Source organism: Nyctereutes procyonoides, unplaced genomic scaffold (genome assembly GCF_905146905.1).
Source record: "Nyctereutes procyonoides isolate TBG_1078 unplaced genomic scaffold, NYPRO_anot_genome, whole genome shotgun sequence".
NCBI lineage: Eukaryota > Metazoa > Chordata > Mammalia > Carnivora > Canidae > Nyctereutes > Nyctereutes procyonoides.
This window is the reverse complement of record NW_026575132.1, coordinates 12,536,693-12,560,694: the sequence shown is the minus strand read 5'-3', so window position 1 is coordinate 12,560,694 and position 24,002 is coordinate 12,536,693. Positions and strand designations below refer to the sequence as shown.

General features: G+C 39.5%; 1 protein-coding gene across 1 annotated transcript in view; it reads right to left on the bottom strand.

Annotated features, from left to right (window-relative positions):
* Nucleotides 1-9,882: 9,882 nt before the first annotated feature.
* Nucleotides 9,883-24,002, bottom strand: part of CD28 (CD28 molecule) — a 29,118-nt gene continuing 14,998 nt past the window's right edge. Inside the window, exons 2-4 of the mRNA XM_055345576.1 lie at nucleotides 16,558-16,914; nucleotides 16,203-16,327; nucleotides 9,883-10,403 (exon numbers count right to left, since the gene is read on the bottom strand). Of these exons, the coding sequence (XP_055201551.1) occupies nucleotides 10,275-10,403; nucleotides 16,203-16,327; nucleotides 16,558-16,914 (611 nt within the window). The 3' untranslated portion in view covers nucleotides 9,883-10,274. The remainder of the gene's footprint in view (nucleotides 10,404-16,202; nucleotides 16,328-16,557; nucleotides 16,915-24,002) is intronic.

The following is a 24,002-nucleotide window of genomic DNA, read 5'->3' as shown; positions in this document are numbered from 1 at the left end:
CAGAGACTAATCAGAGACTATCATGTCAATGACACAAGATACTATTGAGTCAAGTTCTGTGTATCCCCAAGTAATATAATTTATGAGTATTTATGAACATCATCAATAAGCATGAAGATAGAGTTACTAGTTAAATGCTTTAAGCTTCATGCGATAGGAAATCCAACTCAAATACCTTAAATAATACAGCTATTCATCGTCTCGCATGACAAGAAGTTGAAGAAAGCACAGCTTCAGTATTGGTTCCATCTGCAGCTCAACAATGTCATCAGAATCCAAGTTCCTTCCCTCCTCCTGCTCTGTCTACCTCAGCATGTTCTTATCAGGCTAACCCCTCACAGTCCTAAAATGACTGTTCCAGATACCACTTACAGACACAACACTCTAGCAAAAAGAGACTGTTTATTTCCACAGACCTCTTTTTAAGAACAGGGAAAAATTTTCCCAGAGGCCCCTTTAGAACGCACTGCCATGGCTATTGGTCAGAATATTGTCACGTGTCCTTGCTTAAAACAGTCACTAATGAGAAGATAGGACCACTATTCCAGCTCAAACCAATCATTATCCATTCCTGGAACTCCCCAAAAGCACATGGAGCATAGATACCAGAACACAATTAGAGTTCCCCTTCTGCCAAGGAAGAGGAAGTGGCTTTTGCTTCTGAATGTCTGAACAATGTCTGAAAATGTGTATCAATAAGAATACAGCTCAACAATTTAAGAATTGCTAAATCTTTATCAGTAGTCCTCAATTTTCCCAAGTCTTTTCATAGTAACTATTTCATCTAATCTGTCAAAGACCAAAAGATGTTGCAGATATTTATCAACAGAAAGATGTTCATTCATCCATCTGCTTATTCATTCAATTAAGTATGCTGAACACCTATCATATTCAAGATATAGTTCACCACGGCAAACTAAATAATATGAAGTTTATGTCATCAAGAAGTTTATTATTTTGGGGGTGCCTGAGTGGCTCAGTTGGGTAAGCATCAGATTCTTGATTTTGGCTCAGGTCTGGCCTCAGGGTCAAGAGATTGAGCCTTGCATCCAAGCTCTGCACTGAGTGTTGAGTCTGCTTAAGATTCTCCCTCTCCTTCTTCCTCTGCTCCTCTCCACCACTCACATGCATTCTCTCTCTCTCTCTCTCTCTCAAAAAAAAAAAAAAGTTTATTATTTGGAAAATGACAAACTCTAAAAATGATGTAATAGTTTCTTATGTTATAATGTTAAGGTGCTTTTCAAATTAAATAATTCACACAAAAAAACCCACAAGTTTCAAAATTTTCTCAAGATTTCTAGCCTAAACTTATGAATAAAATTCATTAATTTCTTAAGAGAAAGTGATGGAAATCTTTGTGACAAATTATTGAATTTCAGAGTTATATGAAATTGTAGGCTTATTCAAATAATCCTTATTGACAAATATCAAACAAAAAATATATCTATAAAACAGGAATGTGATTATGGGCAAAAACCCAAAACAATGGCATTTATTTGGGGAAGATTATCCTGGCAGAGTTATAATAAGGAGTATTAAAACTCTTATAAGTATCAGATTTGAGGTTATTTAGTCTAAACCCTTCATGTACTGATAACTATAAAATAAGAGTAGAGTCTGCCATTTACTGAAAAGTTCCAAGGACTCCCAAGTACTAACTCCAAACCTAGTGTTCTCCAGGTCACAGATTTTTTCTTCTGAGATCTAAGCCAGGAGGTTTCTTCTCACTTTACTCCTAAAAAACAACATACACACACACACCCAAGATGTATTTCAGGAAAAATCAACCAAATGAATTAAACTGTGCAGGAAAGAATAAAGAGAAATTTTATGGTATTAAGAATCATTCCACTTTTTTGGTTGTTTTTAAACTCATCCTAGGTAATTCCTGTTTTGAGAATGAGGATCTAATTTTTCTATAAAGAGCCCAGTAATCAAGTGGCAGAGAGGCAAGCATCCTGTTAGCACCTCGGTAGCCCATATGTGTGGGCATTAGAGAAAGGCACTCTCTCTGGGTGGACATAGCTCTTGCAGGTGAGTAGCTTAAGGGGATCCTATTGGACTTCAGTCCCCTCCAGTCCCTTGGCTTGGGGTACTTATGCATGGCATACAACCCATAAATGTACACAGTGGCCCTATAAGATGGAGAAGAAACCTCTTGGAATTCCTGAGGCTGTTCGTACAGAATCAGAATTTGAATGCCATAAACAAAGTCAGGATAAATTCATTCTGCCAGAATCCTTATTCATTACTGACATCCTAGACTGTTGGCACAATGATCTTAATCATCTGACCTTTTAGAGGCAATTTCCTGATCTTGGCTGGACAGATTGGGATAAATGCTACATTTGGCCCTGTTTTTAAATTGCCAGATGGTGTGAATGGGTGTGTGGCTTGGGGTGCCCACATATGCTGGGCTGCTTCCAGGGACTACTTGTACCTTGGGTGTAACCAGCAGCTACAGACAGGAGTCAGGAGTAAGGATGAGGGAATGGTAAGAGCCAAGTCAGAGGCCTTCCAATCTGAGTAAAACCAATTTCACCAGTTACATGCTAAAGTTTGGATTCCAGGGGTGTCACTCTTGGTCACCCATAAAATGACAGCCAACCACAGACTAAAAGCACAGGTGATGGGCAAAAAGTAGGAGGCTAATTCTGAGATGGCTGCTTCAGACCTCTGCTGCACCCTGCCCATGCTGGATTTGACTATGCTATGTGTGGAAGAGTTCGCAGGGAGAGCAGTCCTGTTCATTACACAAGACAAGGCCATATTTTTTGTCTCTTGCCTGCTGTGACTCAAAATTTACTTTGTTTCCTTAGAGACGAAAGGATTTGATAGAGAAAAGGCAAGCGCGACTTGAGAGAAGAATAACCACAATTCCCAAGATTTTTAGGCCTTTAGCAATAATGTACAGGGGATTCCATCATCTCAAACAGCTTCTCCTCCTCCTTACTTATAATCTCCTATTCCTTCCACCTAAAATGGCTTTCCCTCAGATGAAGTTTCTTTTTCCATATTCTTGAATGATCCTTGCCCTTCTTTCAAAACAGATAGTTAACATTCACCACTCCCAAGAAGCCTTTACACACATCCACACTGATTGCTTCCAGCCCTAAAAATGCAGATGGTGGCTGGAACTCAAACACCAACTTCTAGCTAAAATTGTGGCGTCTAAGTCAGCAAACTGCAGCCTGAGGCCAAATCCAGCCCACAGCCTGCCTTTGAACAACCCATGAGCTAAGAATGGATTTTACGTGATAAATGGTTGGGGGAAAAAAATTGAAAGAATACTCATATTGTGTGACATATGAAAGTTATATGAAACTCAAATATCAGTGTCTACAAATAAAAGTTTACAGGAATGCAGATGTGCTCCTTTGTTTACGTATTGCCTATGGCGGCTTTTGCACTCCAGGGGTAGGAGTTGAGTAGCTGCACGAGACTGTGGTCACAAAGCCTAAACTATTTACTCTCTGGCCCTCTGCAGAAAAAGTTTGTCAATCCCTGATCTAAGACATTAAATGTGCTGGAAATGTTACATGAGAACACCTCAAAGAAATAAATTTCCGGCAAACCAACCAAACAAAGGCTATCAAATAGCCACATGAAAGTCTGAGCCCATAATTAAGACTAAATGGTTATCCGGAGGAGGAGCAGGGCATTTAAAGAAGAAGGAGAAAAAGAAGGGCTGTATGAAGTCTACACTTGGCAAGGGAGGAGATAATAAGGCCTGTGTTGCTCACTGCCACGTCCCCAGTACCTAGCCCACTTCTTGGAGCTGAGCAAGTGCTCATGAAGTAGTTATTGAATGAATGAAGAGGAAAGGAGGAGGAAGGAGCATGAAACAAGTGAAACAAGGGTTGCGCAGGGTTGGGAGCGGAAAAGGGTCCCCAACAGCAACTTCAAGTGTGTCTACCTTTGTAGAATATGCCACAGGTTCTCAAGAGTTCAAAGCTAACATACCATTTGGAAGCTAACATCTCAAATGTTAAGTATGCACCCAGGAGATGAAAGAAATGACTAAACTATAGTAACGGCCTTGATGCCCATTCAAGCCCACCTTTTCCACCCCTTCCTCCATCACCAGACACTTACATATTTAGTCCAGAGACTAAATTGAGACTTAGAGATTAACAAGGGGAAGGAAATCGAGTATAAAGCTCATGAAATAAACAGCACCACTTGTTGATCTTTGATTAACTGGCTCTTCTTTCCGAAACAGGGCCTCTTTTTCTTTCTCTCTCTCTTTGCTTGCAGGTGACACCCACACATATCCTTCAGTGTTGGCAGAGATGCTCACTCAGATAACAACTGGAGTTCATGCTGCACATTTTCATCTTCATGTGTCATCATCACCAAGTAAAACCACAACTATAGGAAAACAAAGCTGTTTGCTGCTCTTTTGTCTCAACTGACATTTCCAGCCCGCTCTCACAACTTGTTCTCTGGAGCTAGAGGAGTGTTTAAGTCTGTCATTGAGATAGCACCGACAGATGCAAGGCAGGGAGAGTCCAGTCCACCCCTACTCTGGGATAAATTCACCCTTCTGTGACTTTTTTGTCCCCTTGAATTCCTGGCACTCCAAAACCTTTCACAGTTTCGGCCAGCAAATAGGATAGGAAACGGGGCTTGGAAAGTGTACAGTCTGGCCTTCAGAGTGGCCTCAGTAAAGAGGTCAGCATAGAAAAGACAAAATATTCTTGGATCATCCACATTTCATCCCAAGTATTTTTCAAGTATGGAGCCCAAGTGTCCACATACCCTGAAAGGAACAAAAGAACCACCAAGAAAGTGCATTCTGGACAGTGGCCTGGGTTTCTAAGTGCTGAGAGCCTGTGAATTTTCAAAGGGAAGACATACATTCCTTTGGGATGCCAAATCAGAGAAACTTGGGAGCTCCACTCACTCAGATTTGTTACCAAAGAACCAAACTTTTGAGTACCAGGAGAACTGGCAAAAAGTCGAGTTAGGCAGTACCTCAGTTTAGGGGACACAGAGAAGTTACCAAACAAGGATCTGCTATGACTCCCAGACCATCCCGTTGGCTGCTGCTAAATGTAATAATTAGCATTCATTATGGTGGATCCAGAAGCTTCTTTGATTTTTCTCACTCATCCATTATCTTTTTTACAGGCAAGATGAGGGTGGAGAAAGGTTACTGCTTTAAAAGAGATCTATATGTTTTATCAGACTGGGGGAAAATAGTTAATTCGGGGCTGAGAGCAATTACACCATTCACATAGTTATGTTAGAACATGGTGGGAGGTCTGTTAGGTAAAGTTATGAAGCTCACATTTTATTTCACTTTGATCTTGGGTTTCAAGGTACTAGAACCTTTTTACAGAACTAGGTTACACTATTTTTATTAGCCCAACAAAGGAGTGCTTACTGAGCAGATTCATTTTTACCAATCTTGTCCCTTTCCTACTGAATTGTTTTGTCTAATTGAATTCATGAGTGACTGCTAAGTTCAGTCTTTCTCGGAGTAGAAGGACACATATAAGCTCATCTTTTTCAAGTTTACCTTTATTCAACTTAATGAGCTCCATTTCAACAAAGAAAAGTCACTTTGAAGAAGAACTCATGGCACACCTATTTAACTTCAGGCCACTTTCAAAGCACAAATTGCAATGAAGTAAATTGGAGTTACTATGTAAATTATCAGGCCAGCTCTGTGTTTCTTGTTCAAGGGCCTTTCCCTACCCACAAGATAATAGCTCTGTGTCTTCGTGTGGTGTGTGTGTGTGTGTGTGTGCATGTGTGAGTGTGGTGATTATGTCTGATTTGAATTTTCAGCTTACTCCCAGTGCCACAATCTTGTTCATTGTTGTTCTTGTATTTTTTTTGTTCTTGTATTTTTAAATTATTGCAAGCCATTAGAGTGTTCAATCATGAGCATGACAGAAAAAGAAGCTGAAATTGTCCCCAGCATTCTCATTTTCGAGCTCTTTTTGAATCATAGCCAGGCAAGGCATTTATAGAATTTGTTGGGGCCAAAAAGAGAGAGAGAGAGAGAGAAAGAGAGAGAGAGAGAGAAATGAGTAGCAGTTCAACAGTAAGATGGGATTTAAACTATAAAGGCAACATTTTCAGAAGCGTTAGTGTAAAGGCATGTCTAAAACATAGTCAATATTCCATTAAGGTAGATTTGGGGACATTAGTGGAAAATCATCTTGCTCTTGACTATGCCTTATTTAGCATGACTTTTCAAGATGTTTCTTTCTAACAGTATTGATTTTCCTCACTGCGCAAAAATTTCTAAAATGTGAATGAACTTCTATCCATCAGATTTTCTTTCACCAGTTTTGGCTATGTGTATGTTTAACCTCCTGTTTCACTGATAAAACAGATTTTGGTACTTATTAATAGGAAAGTAGAAAACAGAACTATCTCTTTCCTTCTCAGAGCATTATTAGTACATTTAAACTGAACATTAATCCATAAGGTATATGAAATTCATTCATTCAATGAATAAATATTTATTTCATGCCAGGTACTATTCTAGGCACTGAGGATATAGCAATAAACAAAGCAGACAGGGTTACATCTCTCATGGAGCTTACATTCTGGTTTGGGGAAACAAATAATAAATAAATAAGTAAAACAAATCTAGTGTAAGAGAGGGTGAAATGCTGTGGAAAAGTGCAAGCCAGGAAAGCACATAGGGTTTAGTGAGGCAGGGTGGGGAGGTGGTTAACTAAGGTAGGTGGTGACATTTGAGTAAGGGCCTGAAGGAAATGAGGGAACAGGCCAGGTAGATATCTAGGGGAGAACATTTCTGACAGAGGAAAGAGTATGTGTAAAGGCTCTGGGGTGGGAAAGTGCCTGTAATGTTTGAGGAAGAATATGTCAGAAAGTATGCATATACTTTTATCAGAGATTTTCTGGGCCTCACATCCCAAGAAGTCACTCAGTCCAAGACTTAAGAAAGTCATTGCCACTGTCGTTGACTTGGGTTTATAACAGGTCTACAGCAGTGATGACCCTGGTTCTGGATCCATCACTGCCACCATCTCAAACCTTTAGCATGTATTTGAATTTAACCCTTGGGATCAGTCCCCAGTTAGGCTGTGGATCCTATCTAGCAGTGCAAAAAGCTGGAATGAGGGATCTGACATCCATGTAACCATCAACATCCCCATTAAATTAGCCATGAGAACTAGTGGTTCAGTTAGTTAACTGATGGAGTCAAGGCTGAACTTTGATCTCCCTCATAGAGCATTCACATCGTACAGAATGCACAGCCTGACATCCCAGAGACATAAACCGTTGGTGTGATAAGAAATTGTGGCTAAATACAAATAAACAAACCAGGAGCGTGAGTACCTTGCTTGACAAACTAATATATGAAAATTTTGATTTTTTTTAAAGTTAAACTGGAGATTTATTTTAAAAAGACTTATCCCACATCATTTTTAAATTGCAAGTTTTCTCCAGATTCATAGCCAAAAGTTTACCTGCTCTGAAAGAACAATACTAAAGCACAAATTAAAAACAGGCACAAGATAGCTCAGTAATTTTACCACTGAATGCACAGAATATAATGTACACTTGGTCTCTTTAACTTGGCATGCTCAGCCCAAAATAAGTGAGCTCACAATCAAAAATTATAGAAATACTATTAATTATGAGACTCTTACAATAATAGCAGCAAATAACATTGTTTTCTTCATAATTACCATATCTGAAACTGTAAAAGCATTGCTCCAACCACTGTTTTTAAACCATTTCTTGGCTCATACTAATAGTGAAAATGGACTTCCCTATTAACATTTCTACTTTGGCTCTGTTCAGAGTGAGTAAGAGAAATCTAAAGTGTGATTCATCTTCAGTAAACCTATTTTTCCCATCAGAAAATAAAACCTTTTTTTTTTTAACCAAAGATCAAATCTTTCCATTTTTTTAAATTTGTTTTTTGCCATTACTCTTTATAAAATTCTCTAGCTCTATCATTTTCAAATCCAATCCAGTAACTTGGATTAAAGAACTTTGTGTACTAAGAAGCTTGGCAATGTAGCACATTCGCCTGTATAAATTCAAGAGTTCTTTTTCACCCAAGTACTAGTGAATTTGACCTTCTTTGGATTAATTATATTCATGGAATAGAAGCCCATTTCAAAGTCAACCAAAGTACAATGTTTTCTGTCTGGAATCATAGGATTCCCCTCCCTGCATCACGAAAAAAAAAAAATAAAGAAAACCTCTTTCTATACATAAAATTAGAAGCCAGAACTCTGTACATTTCATTACAGGCTTAAACATTCCAAAACAGGAAAACGGTAAAAGTTAAGAGGCTCTCAAATTTTATAGCACCTTATCCCCAGGTAGTGGGTTTAAATTTGTTACAATATTCTCTCCTTTCTCAAGGCATTGCCCAGTTTACCTTTTTTTTTTTTTAATTTTTACTAATTTACTTGAGAGAGAGAGAGACACCACAACGGGAGAGGGAGAAGCAGACTTCCTGCTGAGTAGAGAGCCTGACATGAGACTCCATCCCAGGACCCTGAGATCATGACATAAGTCAAAGGCAGATACTTAACCAACTGAGCCACCCAGGCGCCCCCCAGTTTAATCTTCATATATTATTTATATGGCAATAATGATAGTAGGTGACATTATTTGTCAGGTATGGTACTAGTGTCAGGGACAAGCAGGAAAAAAAGACAAACTTGGGCCATGCCCTGATGACGATTATAATATAGTATATAACATTTACTCTCATTACCTCCATTTTATAGTTGAAGAGCTAGAGTCTTAGAAAGTCAGTGACTTGCCTAAGGCCAGCTAGAAATGGACCTTGAACCAGATTTATTTTATCTGCTTCTAAAACCTAGAGTCCTCTGACATCTGAGTAAATAGAAGCACTGAACAAATTGTAAAGGTAGCGGTAAGGCTGTTCTTCAAGGTACCCAAGTATATGCCAGTCGACCCAAACTGGAAGCAGAAAAATATCCATGGTCATTACAAGGTCAGCTCTTACAGGGTCAGGCTTTGTAGGATATTTTGAGAACTTTGATGCTGTCTTAAAAGACACACTCCAAAATACTTTTCCATGTCAATGGACCTCCTGAGTAAACACACAGCTGAACTCAGAGTTCTGGAGCTCTGAGCCCTAAAAGTAAATAAAGTTGCTGTAAAGGAACTCTTGCCATGTCTCCTTCTGCCTGCTGTCTTCTGGAAATCTTCCTCCAGATGTTGGCCACCCCCTCAGTACATTGGCAAGAGTTGCATGATCCCCTTTCATTCTCCTCCTCCAGAAGAAGTTTCTTGGGACTCATCCCCCATTTCCTATTGAATACCAACACCTCCTTTTCACAGTATCATCACTGCTCTGGATGCACTTTCAGTGTCCCACTTCAGATTTCCACACAGACAACAAAGAGACCAACCAGGCAAACCTGAAATATATGGAACAGAAAAGCCCCCTATATGATTTGACTGGAATGATCTGCTAAAGAAATAACCCATCAGAGTATTCAAATGATTTTGACATCAAGTAGCATCATTTCCTGACACATTCTTCCTTGGTATGGGAGGACTATTTTATTCTTTTCAAATCATATTGTGAATACTATATTGAATACCCATCACAGGAAGTCAGGAGAGCAAGACTATTTGCCTCAAATTTCCTGAAAGGAATTCCATTGGTCAAAATGACTAAATATGACCAGAATTCATTTTTAAAAAATCTATATCTTTCTAAACTAAAACAGTATTAAATAGAAAATAAGTGGCTCATTTCATAAATGAGAGACAGTGTTTTAATAATTTTTAAAATGTGTAAGTCTCCCGCCCCTCCCCCCATTCTAACCTATCCCCACCCTATACCCTCATTTAGCCAAAAGGAATGATTTTTCTGACCTTTCTTTTCCGTCTAAAAAGTCCTTCCATATCACATTTCACTTGACCATAATGTTCAGGTGAATGAGAAAGGAATGAAATGAAAATAGATTTCAAGGCTAATAGAATCCATTGCTTTTTTTTTTGTTTTCTACTGTAACCTCAAGTCAATAAATACATGGTAAGTTGGAATTTGGGTCATGGCACTGCAAGATAGAGCCTGCCACAGTAATATTCTTTAACTTCATTTCAGAGTCTCAAAATAATGTTATTTGGTATAGTCATTCAAGAAAAATTGGCATCGGTGGCCTAATAAGAGCCCCTAAAAGGAGCCCATGGCCGGCTGAAGACGAGGCGGGTTTTTCCTATCCAGAGCAGTTGTGTTGAGCAGGTGAAGAGCTGCCAGCCGGCTCGCATCTGGATAGGCGTCCATGTCAGGAGCGGTATGCTGCGAAGTCACGTGCTGGGGCATAGGGTTGGTAGTGCCTTCGGGTGGGCCCCGGCCTCCGGGGGGTCATGTTCATGTAGTCACTCTGAAGGATCCTGCTACTCTTACTCTTTATCTGCAGAAAAAAAGAGGTGTCACTGTGGAGGGGGCCAGGGAACAGAGGGAGATGGAGGAGGAGGAGTTCTAAGACTTGGGGCAACTACTTAGAATGTAGACTATCAAACGAAGCTGAGTACACCTGAATTCATTGAGCACCTTGGACCTGGATAATGCCTAATCAAACCTAACTACTTTGGACTCTTCTCAATTAACATGCGAAATCTGAATCAAAGAAAGTATTTTTAGATAAATGTATACCCATGTTACTCTCTCAATGCAATCATTTGACCTAAACTCCAAAAGCATATCTAACTAATATATCCACTGTTGATATGTAAATATTCTTGAAGGCCCTTCTTCCTTTGGAAAGGTTAAGCATCCCCACTGCAGTCTTCTTACATTTGTCATTTGCTTAACAAACCATTTTTCAATAATTAATCCAAGAGGGCCTTCATCCCTTTGGAGTCTGAAATAATCATAAATCCATAGCTCTGGAGTCCAAATTAGTGGAAAGGTATAGTTCTAGACAATGAGTTACATTCCTATTCTCTTATATATATGTACATACATTTCCATAAAGACAATAGTGTCACTCATCTCTGTTCCTCAGACTCAGCTCCTTCTGTATGAATTTATATCAGGGGTAAGGAAAGTAGTGGCAATACTAAACCCAGAGCAAGAGTTATACTCACCATGAATCTTAGCATAGTTTTGACTGAGGGTTAGGAGCATCTTTTCTGAACCAATGTGATGGTAAAATTTACATGTTTGATAAAAGACCCATAAAAATTCTAAAAATAGCTACTCATATTTCTGAATTTGTAATTCCCTATTATGAAAAGTAAATATTTCTTGGCACCTAGGCCCAATGTATAAGTAGACACATGGCACATGAATGACATGAAAACTTGAATAAATAAGCAAGTGACTTCTGCCCCAGCCTTATTTCCATGCACCCTTCTCTGAGCCCTTCACACCTCCCTTGTCAAATGAGGATGAGCAAGTGCTCATTGGCCTCCACATTACTAAATCCATCTGATATGTTTTCAGTCTCATCTTTTGAATTCTCAGCAGCATTCTATATTAATGATTACTCTTGCCTTTTCGAGACACTCTTCCACTTTTGCTTTCCATGAGATGGTACCATGTTGGTCTTCAGCCTACCTGTCTGGCTACTCCTTCCCTGCCTCCTTTGCAGGCTCATCCTTCTCTAAGTAGCCATTCAGTGTTAGAGTTCCTCACAGGACTTCTCCTCTATTTTATCCTCTCTCTCTAGGCAAACTCATCCCCATTTGCAGCTTCAATTACCACCTATTTGCCCAAATTTATATCTCTGGACAAGACCTCAAAAGGTACTTCAAACTCAATATGTCCAAAAGGAATCAGATTCTCCCCTAAAGTCAGTCACCTCCCAGTATATATACCAGTATACATAATATATAGTATCATATATATATATACGGTTGCCCAAGACCTCCTACTCTCATCCTTGACACCACCAATTCCCTTATTGCCCAGGGGACATTTGACAATGTCTGAAGGCATTTTGAGTGGTCATAACTGTGAAAAATGCTATGGCATCTAGTGGGTAGAGGCCAGAGATGCTGCTAAACATCCTATGGTGCATGGGGAAGCCCCTAACAACTAAGAATTACCCAGCCCAGAATGTCAATTGTGCCAAGACTGAGAAATCCTGATCTAAGAAGTCTGATCATGAAAAGGAATGGAATGAGAAGGAAGCAATGGATACAAAATATGGGACCAAATTTAGAATGAATATTGTTGGATTGCTTAACCTTCCCTTCTTGCTCATCCCAGGAGATGACTGATGATTTGAGCCTAGGAGACCGGAAGGAGGCTATTCCATCCATAGACATAAAGCAGAACAGAAGGAGAAGTAGGTTTGTAAGAAGAAGCTACAAATTCAGCTTTGGTCATTTGGGATTTGAATGACAGATGGGTTATCCAGCTAAAACTAAGAAAAAGATAGCATTAAACAGACATAATTGGGAGATTCATTCAAAACAGGTAGTCATGGAAACCAAGTGGGTGAGGGAAGTTGCTCTTCAAACATCTTGGCTCTACATCCTTTCTATAAAAAAAGACTAGAGTTCTCTCTAGCACAGGGTTATGGCAGGGCAGGAGTAGGGGCAAGGAAACCTCTGCCTCCAAATAAATGTGGAAGGCTGCTGCTGATACCCTGGAAAGCATTTTAGTGTTCACTCCCACTCTGAGGACTTCCTTTGCCAGACTCGCAATGGCGATCTTCACCCCCCAGACACCCAAATACAACTACAGCTGGTAGAGGCCCTAATAATGAAGATGTCTTGAGTCTGAGGTTCTCCAGGTTGTACTCAGTCAGCTCCTGTGCTTACCCTCATGCTGTTTTCAGATAGTGGATTTAAGCCACTAAGCTATAAACACAACAGTGGGTTGGAAATGACACATGCGTGGTGGAGAATACGATCCAGAACCCACAGTGTGTATGCACAGCCAGCATATGCATATATGTGTGGAGACTATTCATCTTATGTGTCTGTGTGACTGGGTCATCGATTCTGCCCCTTTACCATTCCGATATGTCTGCTAAAGATGTGCGATTTCAGGACCATCCCTCTCTTGCCCTTCCTCCACCCCACCCTTACCCACCTGCTTCAAGGGAAGCAGCAGCAAGATACAATCCATTTAAAGACACAGTCATAAAGAACACACTAGGTTTAAAGGCATACACCACCTATCGACACACCATCCACCACCACCACCACCTTGTGATTGATAGTGGAGAAGATTGTGTTTTTGAAAAGGCTCCTTTAGACTAAGAAAGAGAATAGGCTTACTAGCTCAGTTGAGTGAGTGGAAGATTGAGTGACAGTAACAGGTGCTGTTCTGCAGCAGCTTGGCAGATAGGAGCATTTTATTTATTCAAATGTCAGCAACAGGTCAAGAACTGGGATAGAATGTGCAGCTGCTCCCAGAAACCCACTCAGCATACAACTGCCTATGATAGCACATCACAAGCCCTCAGGAAGTTCCAGAAAACAGCAGCTTACACCAAGGCACTGCACAGACCAGCTGAAAATAGGCTTCCAGAATAGGACCCAGGAAATGGCTAAACTCTAGGGATCCCTAATGGCCTGGTGGCCTAGGTCAACAAGGTGTAAACAGTAATTGCAGCAAGAAAAGATGGGCCAAGGGAAAAGTGCTGTGTCATCCTATGTAATATAAATATATATTTCATACCCTTTACAGAAAGTACAAAGACCTAGGTTGAGATACAAATAATGGGTTCTTATTGGACAACCTAATTAACTACAAGAGGCAACAGAAGATGAGATCATGCCAACCACTGGCTCTTCCTAATTCACAGGGAACCTAATGAAACAGAGTAAGACCAAAGTAAGTTTTATCAAGACAAAGCAAACAGCACTACCAAAAAAAAACCCGTAGCATCCATGATGCTTCCAAATTGAAAGTAAGCTGTTTAGGGTGCCTGGGTGGCTCAGTCAATTAAGTGTCTGCCTTGCGCTCAGGTCATGATCTCATGGCCCTGGGATCAAGCCCCACATCCCACTCTCTGCTCAGTGGAGAGCCTGCTTCTTCTCTTTTCCCTCTGCCACTCCTCCCTGCTTGTGCTGTCTCTCTCTTAAATAAATAAATAAAATCTTCAAAAAACAAACAAACAAACAAACAAAGTAAACTGGTTAAATTTACTGAAAATGAGAATTGGCTTTTGTTCCTCCATGTGATTCAAGCCACTGAGCAAATTAGTGCCTAATTATAGTAACTGATATTCTAATGCATATTTACAAGTTTTAAATGATGAGTAGCACCCTTCTGGCCACTAAAATTAAAGTAATTCCCAAAACTACTTCTTGGGAAGCTATAAATTACACTGACCTAGGTCAGTGTATTACAAGGGAGCACCTGTCCTGGAAGTATACCCAAAAAGCCACTGCATCTATATTTTAGATCAAGAAGTTGAAATTTCCAAGAATCAAAAATAAGGATGAAGATTCTAAATTCTAAAATCATTGGCAAACACCAAAGAGTTTCAAAGTAGGAAGGTACCTTGTATGAAGACCCCAAGATCAAGAAAGATGAGGGACTCAACTGACATCAGAGGAAGAATTTAGGTAATATATCTCTATATAACAGGTTACCAGGGTTGGGCAACTTGGAGGAGGCAAGACTGGTAAATATCAAGTTGATAGGTAGCATAAAGGATTTCCAGGAATAAACAGCCACTTTGCTCCCTATCCTGCAAAACGTACAGATTAGGCAACAGGCAGCCTAACAAATGTCCATCTGCCCCCGAAATCTTCCAAAATATGAGGAACATGTGGGGAACAATTGAGAGGCAAACTTTGGTAACAGGCCAACAGAGTTTAAAAGCATCTCAGGTCACCTGGGTGCCTCAGACGGTTAAGCATCGGACTCTTGGTTTCAGTTCAGGTCATGATCTCATGGGTCATGAGATTGAGCCCCATGTCCTGTGCTCAGCAGGGAGTCTGCTTGAGGCTTTTCTCCCTCTGTCCCTCTCCCCACTCACTCGCTCATGCTCCCTCTCTCTCAATTAAATAAATCTTTATAAAAAAAATAAAGGATTTCGGGCTGGATCTATCATTGAAATGACTATGAACCCAATGTGGCCCTCCTCACCTCCACCCACCTCTCCCAGCACTAAGTCTATAGTCAACAGGATGGTTTCATCTGGCATGGGTTCCAGAAGTCACTGGCCTTTATATAGATTAGTTGAATGTGTAGAATGTGCCTTAAAGATATGTTCATTTAAGTCCTAAGTTTGGCCTTTATGGGAGTTATCAAGTCATCAATTTTATAAGCACTCATTAAGCATTAAATATGTTTATACCAAATGGATGGTGAATATCAAGAGAAATGGTCCTTTATCCTTGGGGAGCATTCATTTCTTATTGAAGAAATGACTCATACATGCATCTAAGTTTAGAAAAAATAATTCAAAGACAACATGGAATCAATGCAGGAGATATTCTGTTCCACACTATGTACATAAGAAAGGGGGGTTTCTAAGTAAGTGAAAGACACTTGATAAGGGAATCCCATCTTAATAGTAGATATGGTCATCAAGATGTGTTCAAAACTTCAACTTTGAAGAAGGTAAAGAAAATACGTCAAGTTCATTACATGAACATATGCACAAATTGGTAAACTCTAGTTCAGTGCTGAGAGCTCAGAAAAGTCTAACTCCCATTATAGTTTCAAAATGACAGCAACCATACTTGGCCTCATGAAACTCAACTGCTTCAGAGGAGATAAAAATATGACTCAAATAAACAGACCTAGTTTCTTTGCTAGGTTTGAATGCATAATTTCAGTAGCCAAATTTCTCACAATTTTTGGCCCTGAACCAAAACTGTTCATTGGTTTCAGCGCCTAGATTCCCAAGTTGCTTCGATTTTTATCCATATGTATATATTAAAACGATTTTATATGTAATCATGATCTTGCAAAATGAGAAGAAAAGCAACTGGCCCTAAAACTCCCACACCCCACCCTCTACTCCCAAATTACCCATTTAGCTTCTTAATCTGCCTGGCCACCTAAATAGTGCCTTCTAGAAAATAGAATTCGCATTAGATTTTCTTTTGTTTGTTTGCATTAGATTTTCATGTCAGATAAAGCTGAACAGGCTAGAAGAGAACCTACCCAAACCTACCAGGGAAATAACAGCAATCACATGTTAAACAGAAAATGAACGACATAGACAAAATTCTTGAACATGTTCAGATACACATGCAGTGGGAAAGTCACACAAAAGCAGTGTTGCTTCTCTTACCCAGTAGGCACAAAGAGCCACTGTTACTAGTAAGCTATAGAAAACTAGGACTGCACCAACCACCACCAGTGCCCAAAATGGCTTAGAAGAATCAGGAAACAGCTCAGCTGGACAAAGATGTTTTTCTGAAAAACAGAATAGAGTGAGTTAAACAACATGGGAATGGCACTTGTGTACATTTCCTTCCTTCTGAACATTATGGAAGAATGGGAAAGGGATCAAAATATGCAAAATGTCACTAGTAAACTTCCTCTTTGGGATTTAGCCAACCCCACCACGGATCATGACCTAGTTTTCAAGACTGCCATTGAAAACCATTGCTTTAGAGTGGTGCACTGGTAGGGTTGCTTGTTACCTTTCACATGGATAATGGTCCCATTGCTCTTCTCATTGCCAATGTAAGGAGGTGGATACATGACCTCAATTTTGCAAAAGTAAATATCCGTTTGGTTAACGAACAAATTCCGGAGGTAGAATGTCACTGTTTCATTGCCCAGTTTTCCATCACAGTCGAATCCTGTACTTGAGTAGAACTGAGGCTGATGGGAGTAATTTCCATTCACAACACAGACTTCCACAGCACTATCTACTCCCTTATAAAGGGATGCCCGGAACTCCTTTGAGAAGAGGTTGTAGGTATACTTGCAGCTCAGATTGACCTCATTGTTGTATACCACAAGCCTGGGCAACTGCTTCACCAAAATCTTGTTTTCTGAAGAAGGAAAAATCAGAGTGAATTACTTAGAACAAGGGCATGAGGACTTTTTTTTTTTAAAATCAAGATATATTAATAAAATAAACAGATCTCCAGCAAAGGCTTTCTCTTGGCAGATGAAGATGCAAGCACTCTTTGAAAGATAATTATACTGAGAGTTTAAAAGTTTACATTTTGATGTTATTTTCATCCTCCTTTAAATGGAATGATGGAGCATGTTTTCACTTTAAGGGCAGAATGTGGCCTTCTGTTGGCACTAATCACCACAGCTCTACATTTGGAATTCTTTTTTTTTATTATTGGAGTTCAATTTGCCAACATATAGCATAACACCCAGTGCTCATCCCATCAAGTGCCCCCCTCAGTGCCCCTCACCCAGTCACCCCCACCCCCAGCCCACCTCCCTTTCCACCACCTCTTGTTTGTTTCCCAGTTAGGAGTCTCTCATGTTCTGTCTCCCTTTCTGATATTTCCCACTCATTTTTCTCCTTTCCCCTTTATTCCCTTTCACTATTTTTATATTACCCAAATGAATGAGACCATATAATGTTTGTCCTTCTCCGATTGACTTATTTCACTCAGCATAATACCCTCCAGTTCCATCCACGTCGAAGCAAATGGTGGGTATTTGTCATTTCTAATGGCTGAGGAATATTCCATTGTATACATAGACCACATCTTCTTTATCCACATATTCTTCATCTTTTGATGGACCCCGAGGCTCCTTCCACAGTTTGGCTATTGTGGACATTGCTGCTAGAAACACCGGGGTGCAGGTGTCCCGGCGTTTCACTGCATCTGTAACTTTGGGGTAAATCCCCAGCAGTGAAATTGCTGGGTCGTAGGGCAGATCTATTTTTAACTCTTTGAGGAACCTCCACACAGTTTTCCAGAGGGGCTGCACCAGTTCACATTCCCACCAACAGTGCAAGAGGGTTCATTTACAATTGCACCCAAAAGCATAAGATACCTAGGAATAAACCTAACCAAAGAGGTAAAGGATCTATACCCTAAAAACTACAGAACATTTCTGAAAGAAATTGAGGAAGACACAAAGAGATGGAAAAATATTCCACACTCATGGATTGGAAGAATTAATATTGTGAAAATGTCAATGCCATCTAGGGCAATTTACACATTTAATGCAATCCCTATCAAAATACCATGGGCTTTCTCCAGAGAGTTGGAACATTTGGAATTCTTGAATCTGTACTAAGATTCCAAAGATGTTAATCATGCTAATTGTGTTATCTTCCTGATTGAGTGGAATCCTTGGAAATGGCTTTTTAACACCTGACATAGATACACAAATTGATTTGGTTTTACATTGTGATATAGGCTTTTGTGAAGGAATTCAAATGAAACATTGGGACTTTGTTTATTGGCCATTCCAAGAGTGGGATGAAGAAGAGTAAGAGAAAACATAACCAAAGATTTTAACTTACCTTCCATAGCAAATTGTGAGAAGCCTTCTCAAGAACTTCTTCACATTTTGTTCCCTTAAGTCATGGGAGATAGAAGAGGTATACAAGAGCTCCCCCTCTACTCCATTTTTCTTTTTTTTTTTTTAAGATTTTATTTATTTATTCATGAGAGACATAGAGGGGGGTGGGGAGACACAGGCAGAGGGAAAAGCAGCTCCACATAGGGAGCCTGATGTGGAACTCGATCCCAGGACTCCTGGATCACACCCTGAGCTAAAGGCAGACGCTCAACTGCTAAGCCACCCAAGCATCCCATCTACCCCATTTTTCTACCTTTATCCTATTCCAGTAAATGATCAAAGAATATGGAGACTATCTAGTTCAATCTCTTCACTTTCAAAGCAAAGTATCTGAAGCTAGGTATTATAACCTAAATGAGGAAGAGAACACATCTATTCCCTCTTGTTTCCCACTAGAACCCATTGCCTGGCACACGATAATATATTCCTTTTTTTAATGACATGAGGCCTAGAAATATTAGATGATTTGTCTAAAATCGCTGAACAGATGGTGAGTAAAGCTACAACTAAAAACCCAAGTAAACTATGACCACCTGAGAAATAGACCACTTAACCACTAAGAATCAACTTTGCAAATTTCTCTAAATTTTCTGTTACTCTAAAATAATGAATGGCTTTGTGTCTCTGATTCAAAATTTAATACAAACAAAAAAAAAGCCATTATTTTGAGGTATGCTAATAATTGTCTACCTGTTTGCATTTTTTTTAAAAAAGATTTTTTGAAGCAATACCCCACATACATACACTGAAGAGTCAAATAAAATAAAAATCTATTAAAATAAAACCTAAAGTTTAACCTGGATTTGCATTCAAGTGCTCAGGTGTTTTGTTTTTGCTTTGGGAAAAAGGGAGATGAATAGAATTAAGTCACTAGTAGGTTTTCATCACCTGCATTGTTCTCAACCCTGGCTACACATTAAGAACTTAAAATAAATAAATAAAATAAAAAATAAAAAAACCTATGTCCAGATCCCATTTCCAGAAATTCTTATTTAATTAGTCTATGCTGGCCTGGAGAAGGGATTTGTATTGTTTTTATCTCATTTATTTTACACAACTTATTGAGATATAGTTCAGGTATATCTGAACTCTTTTTAAAATTCACCCTTTTAGTGACTGGGTGACGGGCACTGAGGGGGGCACTTGACGGGATGAGCATTGGGTATTATGCTATATGTTGGCAAATCTAACTCCAATAAAAAATATACAAAAATAAATTAATTAATTAAATAAGTAAATAAAATTCACCCTTTTAAAGTATACAATTCAGTGATTGCGTTTTGTTATGTCTTCTTTGAGGATAGTTGATACACAACGTTACATTAGTTTCAGGTGTATCACATACGGATTCAACAACTCTATAGTTATGCTAAGCTCATCACCATGTAGCTACCATCTGTCCTACACAACAATATTACAATACCACTGACTGTATTTCCTATGCTGCACTATTTATTCCCATGACTTACTCATTCCACAAGTGGAAGCAATATCTCCTGCTCCCCTTCACCCATTTTGCCCATCCCTCCACCTGCCTTCCCTCTGGCAGTGGTTTTTATTATATTCACAAATTACAAATAGATTGCCAGTAATTCCAGAATATTGTATTTTTATTGCCCCCAAGTAGAAATCCCATACCCATTAGCAACCACCCCCCCATTCCTCCTTCCCTCTAGCCTCTGGCAACTACTGAACTATTTTCTGTTTCTATGGATTTGCTTATTCTGGGCATTTCATATAAATGGGATCATATAATATATAGCCTTTTTCATCTGGCTTCTTTCACTTAGCATCATGTTCTCAAGGTTCATTTATGTTGTAAAATGTATCAGAACTTTATTCCTTTTCATGGCTAAATAATATCCTGTTGTATAGATATACCACATTGTTTTTCCATTTATCATTTGCTTTCACTTTTTTGCTATTATGGATAATACTGCTATGAACATTCATATACATATTTTTGTGTGGACATATGCTTTCAGTTCTCTTGGGTGTGTACCAGGAGTGGAATTGTTAGATCATACAGTAACTCTAACTTTTTTTTTTAAGATTTTATTTATTTATTCATAGACACAGAGAGAGAGAGACAGAGACACAGGCAGAGGCAGAAGCAGGCTCCATGCAGGGAGCCCGATGCGGGACTCGATCCTGGGTCTCCAGGATCGCACCCCAGGCTGCAGGTAGCCCCAAACCGCTGCGCCACCAGGGATGCCCTCTGTCTAACTTTTTGAGGAGCTGACAAACTGTTTTCCAAAGCAACTGCACTATTTAACATTTCTACCACCAGTGTGTGAGGATTCTGATTTCTCCACCTCCTTGCCAACACTTGTTATTGTTCATTTTTTTTTTTACTATAGCCATTCTGGTGGATATGAAACAGTATCTTATTGTGGGTTGATACCCATTTCTCAAATGACTAATGATGGTGAGCATTTTTTATGTGCTTTTTAAAATTTTTATTTATTTATTCATGAGAGACAGAAGGACAGAGACAGAGAGAGAAGCAGGCAAACAAGCTCCATGCAGGGAACCCAATGTGGGATTCGATCCCAGGACTTCAGGATCACACCCTGGGCTGAAGGCAGGCACTAAACCACTGAGCCACCCAGGGATCCCCTTTTATGTGCTTGTTAAGTATTTGTCTATCCTTTTAGAAAAATGTTTCTAAACATTATTTGGATCATTTGCCCCCAACTGGGTTGCCTTTTTATCAGAGTTCTTTCATATTTTGATTCAAGTTCCTTATCAGATATGTGACTTACAAATATTTTTTCCCATCTATGGATCATCTTTAGAATTGTCATAAAAATTTCCCCCTTTGATTCTAATATTTAGTTGGGGTTGAAAATCACAACCATGTAACAGATTTCTCAGGGCAGCCCGGGTGGCTCAGGGGTTTAGCACCTGCCTTCGGTCCAGGGCCTGATCCTGGAGTCCCAGAATCAAGTCCCGCATCGGGTTCCTTGCCTGGAGACTGCTTCTCCCTCTGCCTGTGTCTCTGCCTCTCTCTGTGTGTCTTTCATGAATGAATAAATAAAATCTTAAAAAAAAAAAACAGATTTCTCAAGCTGACAGCATATTAGAATCAGCTGCAATTTTAAAAACCCTTGGTTCCCCAGCTAATTTAATTAGAATCTCCATGTAGAGGACCCAGACATTAGTATTTTTAGTTTCTCAGGAGATTCTAATTTGCAGTCAAGTTCGAGAACCAGTGATTTAACAATTGAAAACTCGTTTCTCATCCTTAATTCATGGGCCTCCACAGGCTTTTCCAGCCTTACCTCCTCAAACCTAATCCTCCCAACTAGCCAGATTGTTTAAGTCAACATCCCAGCAACATACTGTCTATGCATTAATCTTTCCATACTTTGTTAACTAATTTCATGGCCTAGAGTTTTTCTCCCTTCTCAGATCTCAGAATGATTACTATCTGTATCACTCATTTGCCATTTAGTCAGGCTATACATGTTGAATGCCCCTTGTTTCATATGCTTTGAGCTTTTCATCTGTGTGTGTTTATTTCCTCTAGACTTCCAGTTTCTGGGTCTTCTGTGAGCAAGGACAATCTGTTACATTTCTTTGTATACAACTTTGTGAATAATAGAATCTCATTAAATAATCAGTAAGTGAAAGATGGTAATCTGACTGTATCATGGTTATCAGCAGCAAAGTCTGATTACCATCTCATTAAATCCTTACTCAAAATTTGTGTCTCAACAATGTTAGCTTCATTGTTCATTCAATGTATTGTTCATTCAAACACACTCTCGAAAAGCACTGAAAAGCACATGTAAGGAACCAAAAGGTTCAGTCTGTCATGATAGGGAAATTTGACTTGTTTTTTGTTGCGTTTTATTTTGCTTGGTTTTATTCTTTGTTTACTTAAAAGAGTCACCGGGCCAGTACTGATTAGAAGAACCAAACCCAGCAAGAAATGTCAGCATCTCCCCCTGTTTTTCAGGGAGTCCAGGTTAGATGTAGGTATTTCTGCTTACTGAGCCCTCCAAGAGATTGTTTCTGTTACTAATTATTCAGATTTTGTTGTGAGGGGAGGCCAAATTTTTCCCACTGTGTCTTCGAGGTCTGATATAAGGAAAAAAATGAGAAGAGAACTTCTTTGCCAAGGTAATAAAAGGGAGCATAACCAGGGAAACTGAAGAAAGCTGGAGAGAAACCCTTAATTGTGACCCAGATTGGCTTCCTTCTCCCAGCACCCACAGTGAGGTGGAGAGAGGAGAGGGAGAGGGAAGAAAGAAGAGAAGCTCTAGTATCTATACTTCAGTAGTTTGCTTAATATGTTGCCTTGCATCACTCCAGCATTTCTGTGGGCAATTGGAGAACAAGCTAAGGATTTCTAAAAGTGACTGCTGACCTGAGTGTTGAAGCATGCATATATTTATTCAACATGTTTATTAAGTAAAAGCCTAGCAAGATGAGTCTTTGTGTCAGGCGGGTGAAGTAGGAAAGGGTGTGGTCAAGAATAAGGCGTGAGGTAATGGTACATGGAATAGACTACAGGGAATACAATATGAAGAGAGAAAAAGAAGAGTCTATGCAGAGGAGATAAGGAGGTGAGAAAGAGCAAGGCAGATGTAGGGAATTATAGCTGCCTCCCAGTTTTGCTGGACCATGACTTACAAAAGACATGATTGGCAAAACAAGCATGGTTCACAGCTTGGGCCTATTGAAGTGTCTTAAGCAAAAGATGATTTCATTTTATATATATCCCTTTGGTAAAAACGTGGAAAGTAAATTTGAAGGGCATAAGTATTAAAACATGGAGACCAGTTAGGTTACAATCGTAGTGGCCTAGGCATGAGGTGACAAGGGCCTGAACTATGGTTACAGAGAAGTGGATGAACTCAAGAAATATTTATAGGTTAAAACTGACAGAACTCAGCATTGGCTTAGATGTGGTGAGGGAGAGAGAAGGAGCTAAAAATGATTATCCTCATGCCATACAGACCAGCTAGTAAGTGACACTGTTTGTTTTTCTTTTGCCTACAACTCTTCTTCACTCATTATGAGAAACTGAGGTGAAGTTTAGATATCTGGGCTATGAAAAAGACAATCTTCCAGCCTATGAGATCACTGCAAAGAAAATACTAGTTACCTCAAGGTTTCTGGGGACACAGCTGACTCCCTGGAGCTCAGTTTACTGTTTTCTGTTTTCACAAGGGAGAAATGGTGGATTTCTTTCCTGAACTGGTTTTTCCTTCACAAAGCATGATATAGTGAGGTAACTAGAAGATAGACGGTTTTTTTGTTCATCATGGGGCCTCCAAACTCAAACCTCAGCATGATTAAGGGGATTTCTCTGAACCCATTCTACTTCAGCACTACAAATTGAGAAATCTCTCAGAGAGGAGCAATTCAAGATCTCAGTGTCTTGACTGACCATTATATATTCAGTATTCTCCTGGTTAAGGGCGCATCCCACAACTACAAAGGGGAAGGAAAAGTCTTTTTTTGTTTGACTCCTTGTACTAATATTTTATTTAGAAAGAGCTTGAAAAATATTGATTACGTGGCCATTTGATGAAAAAGAGATGCCCAATGTATTCGTCAATGTTTACTT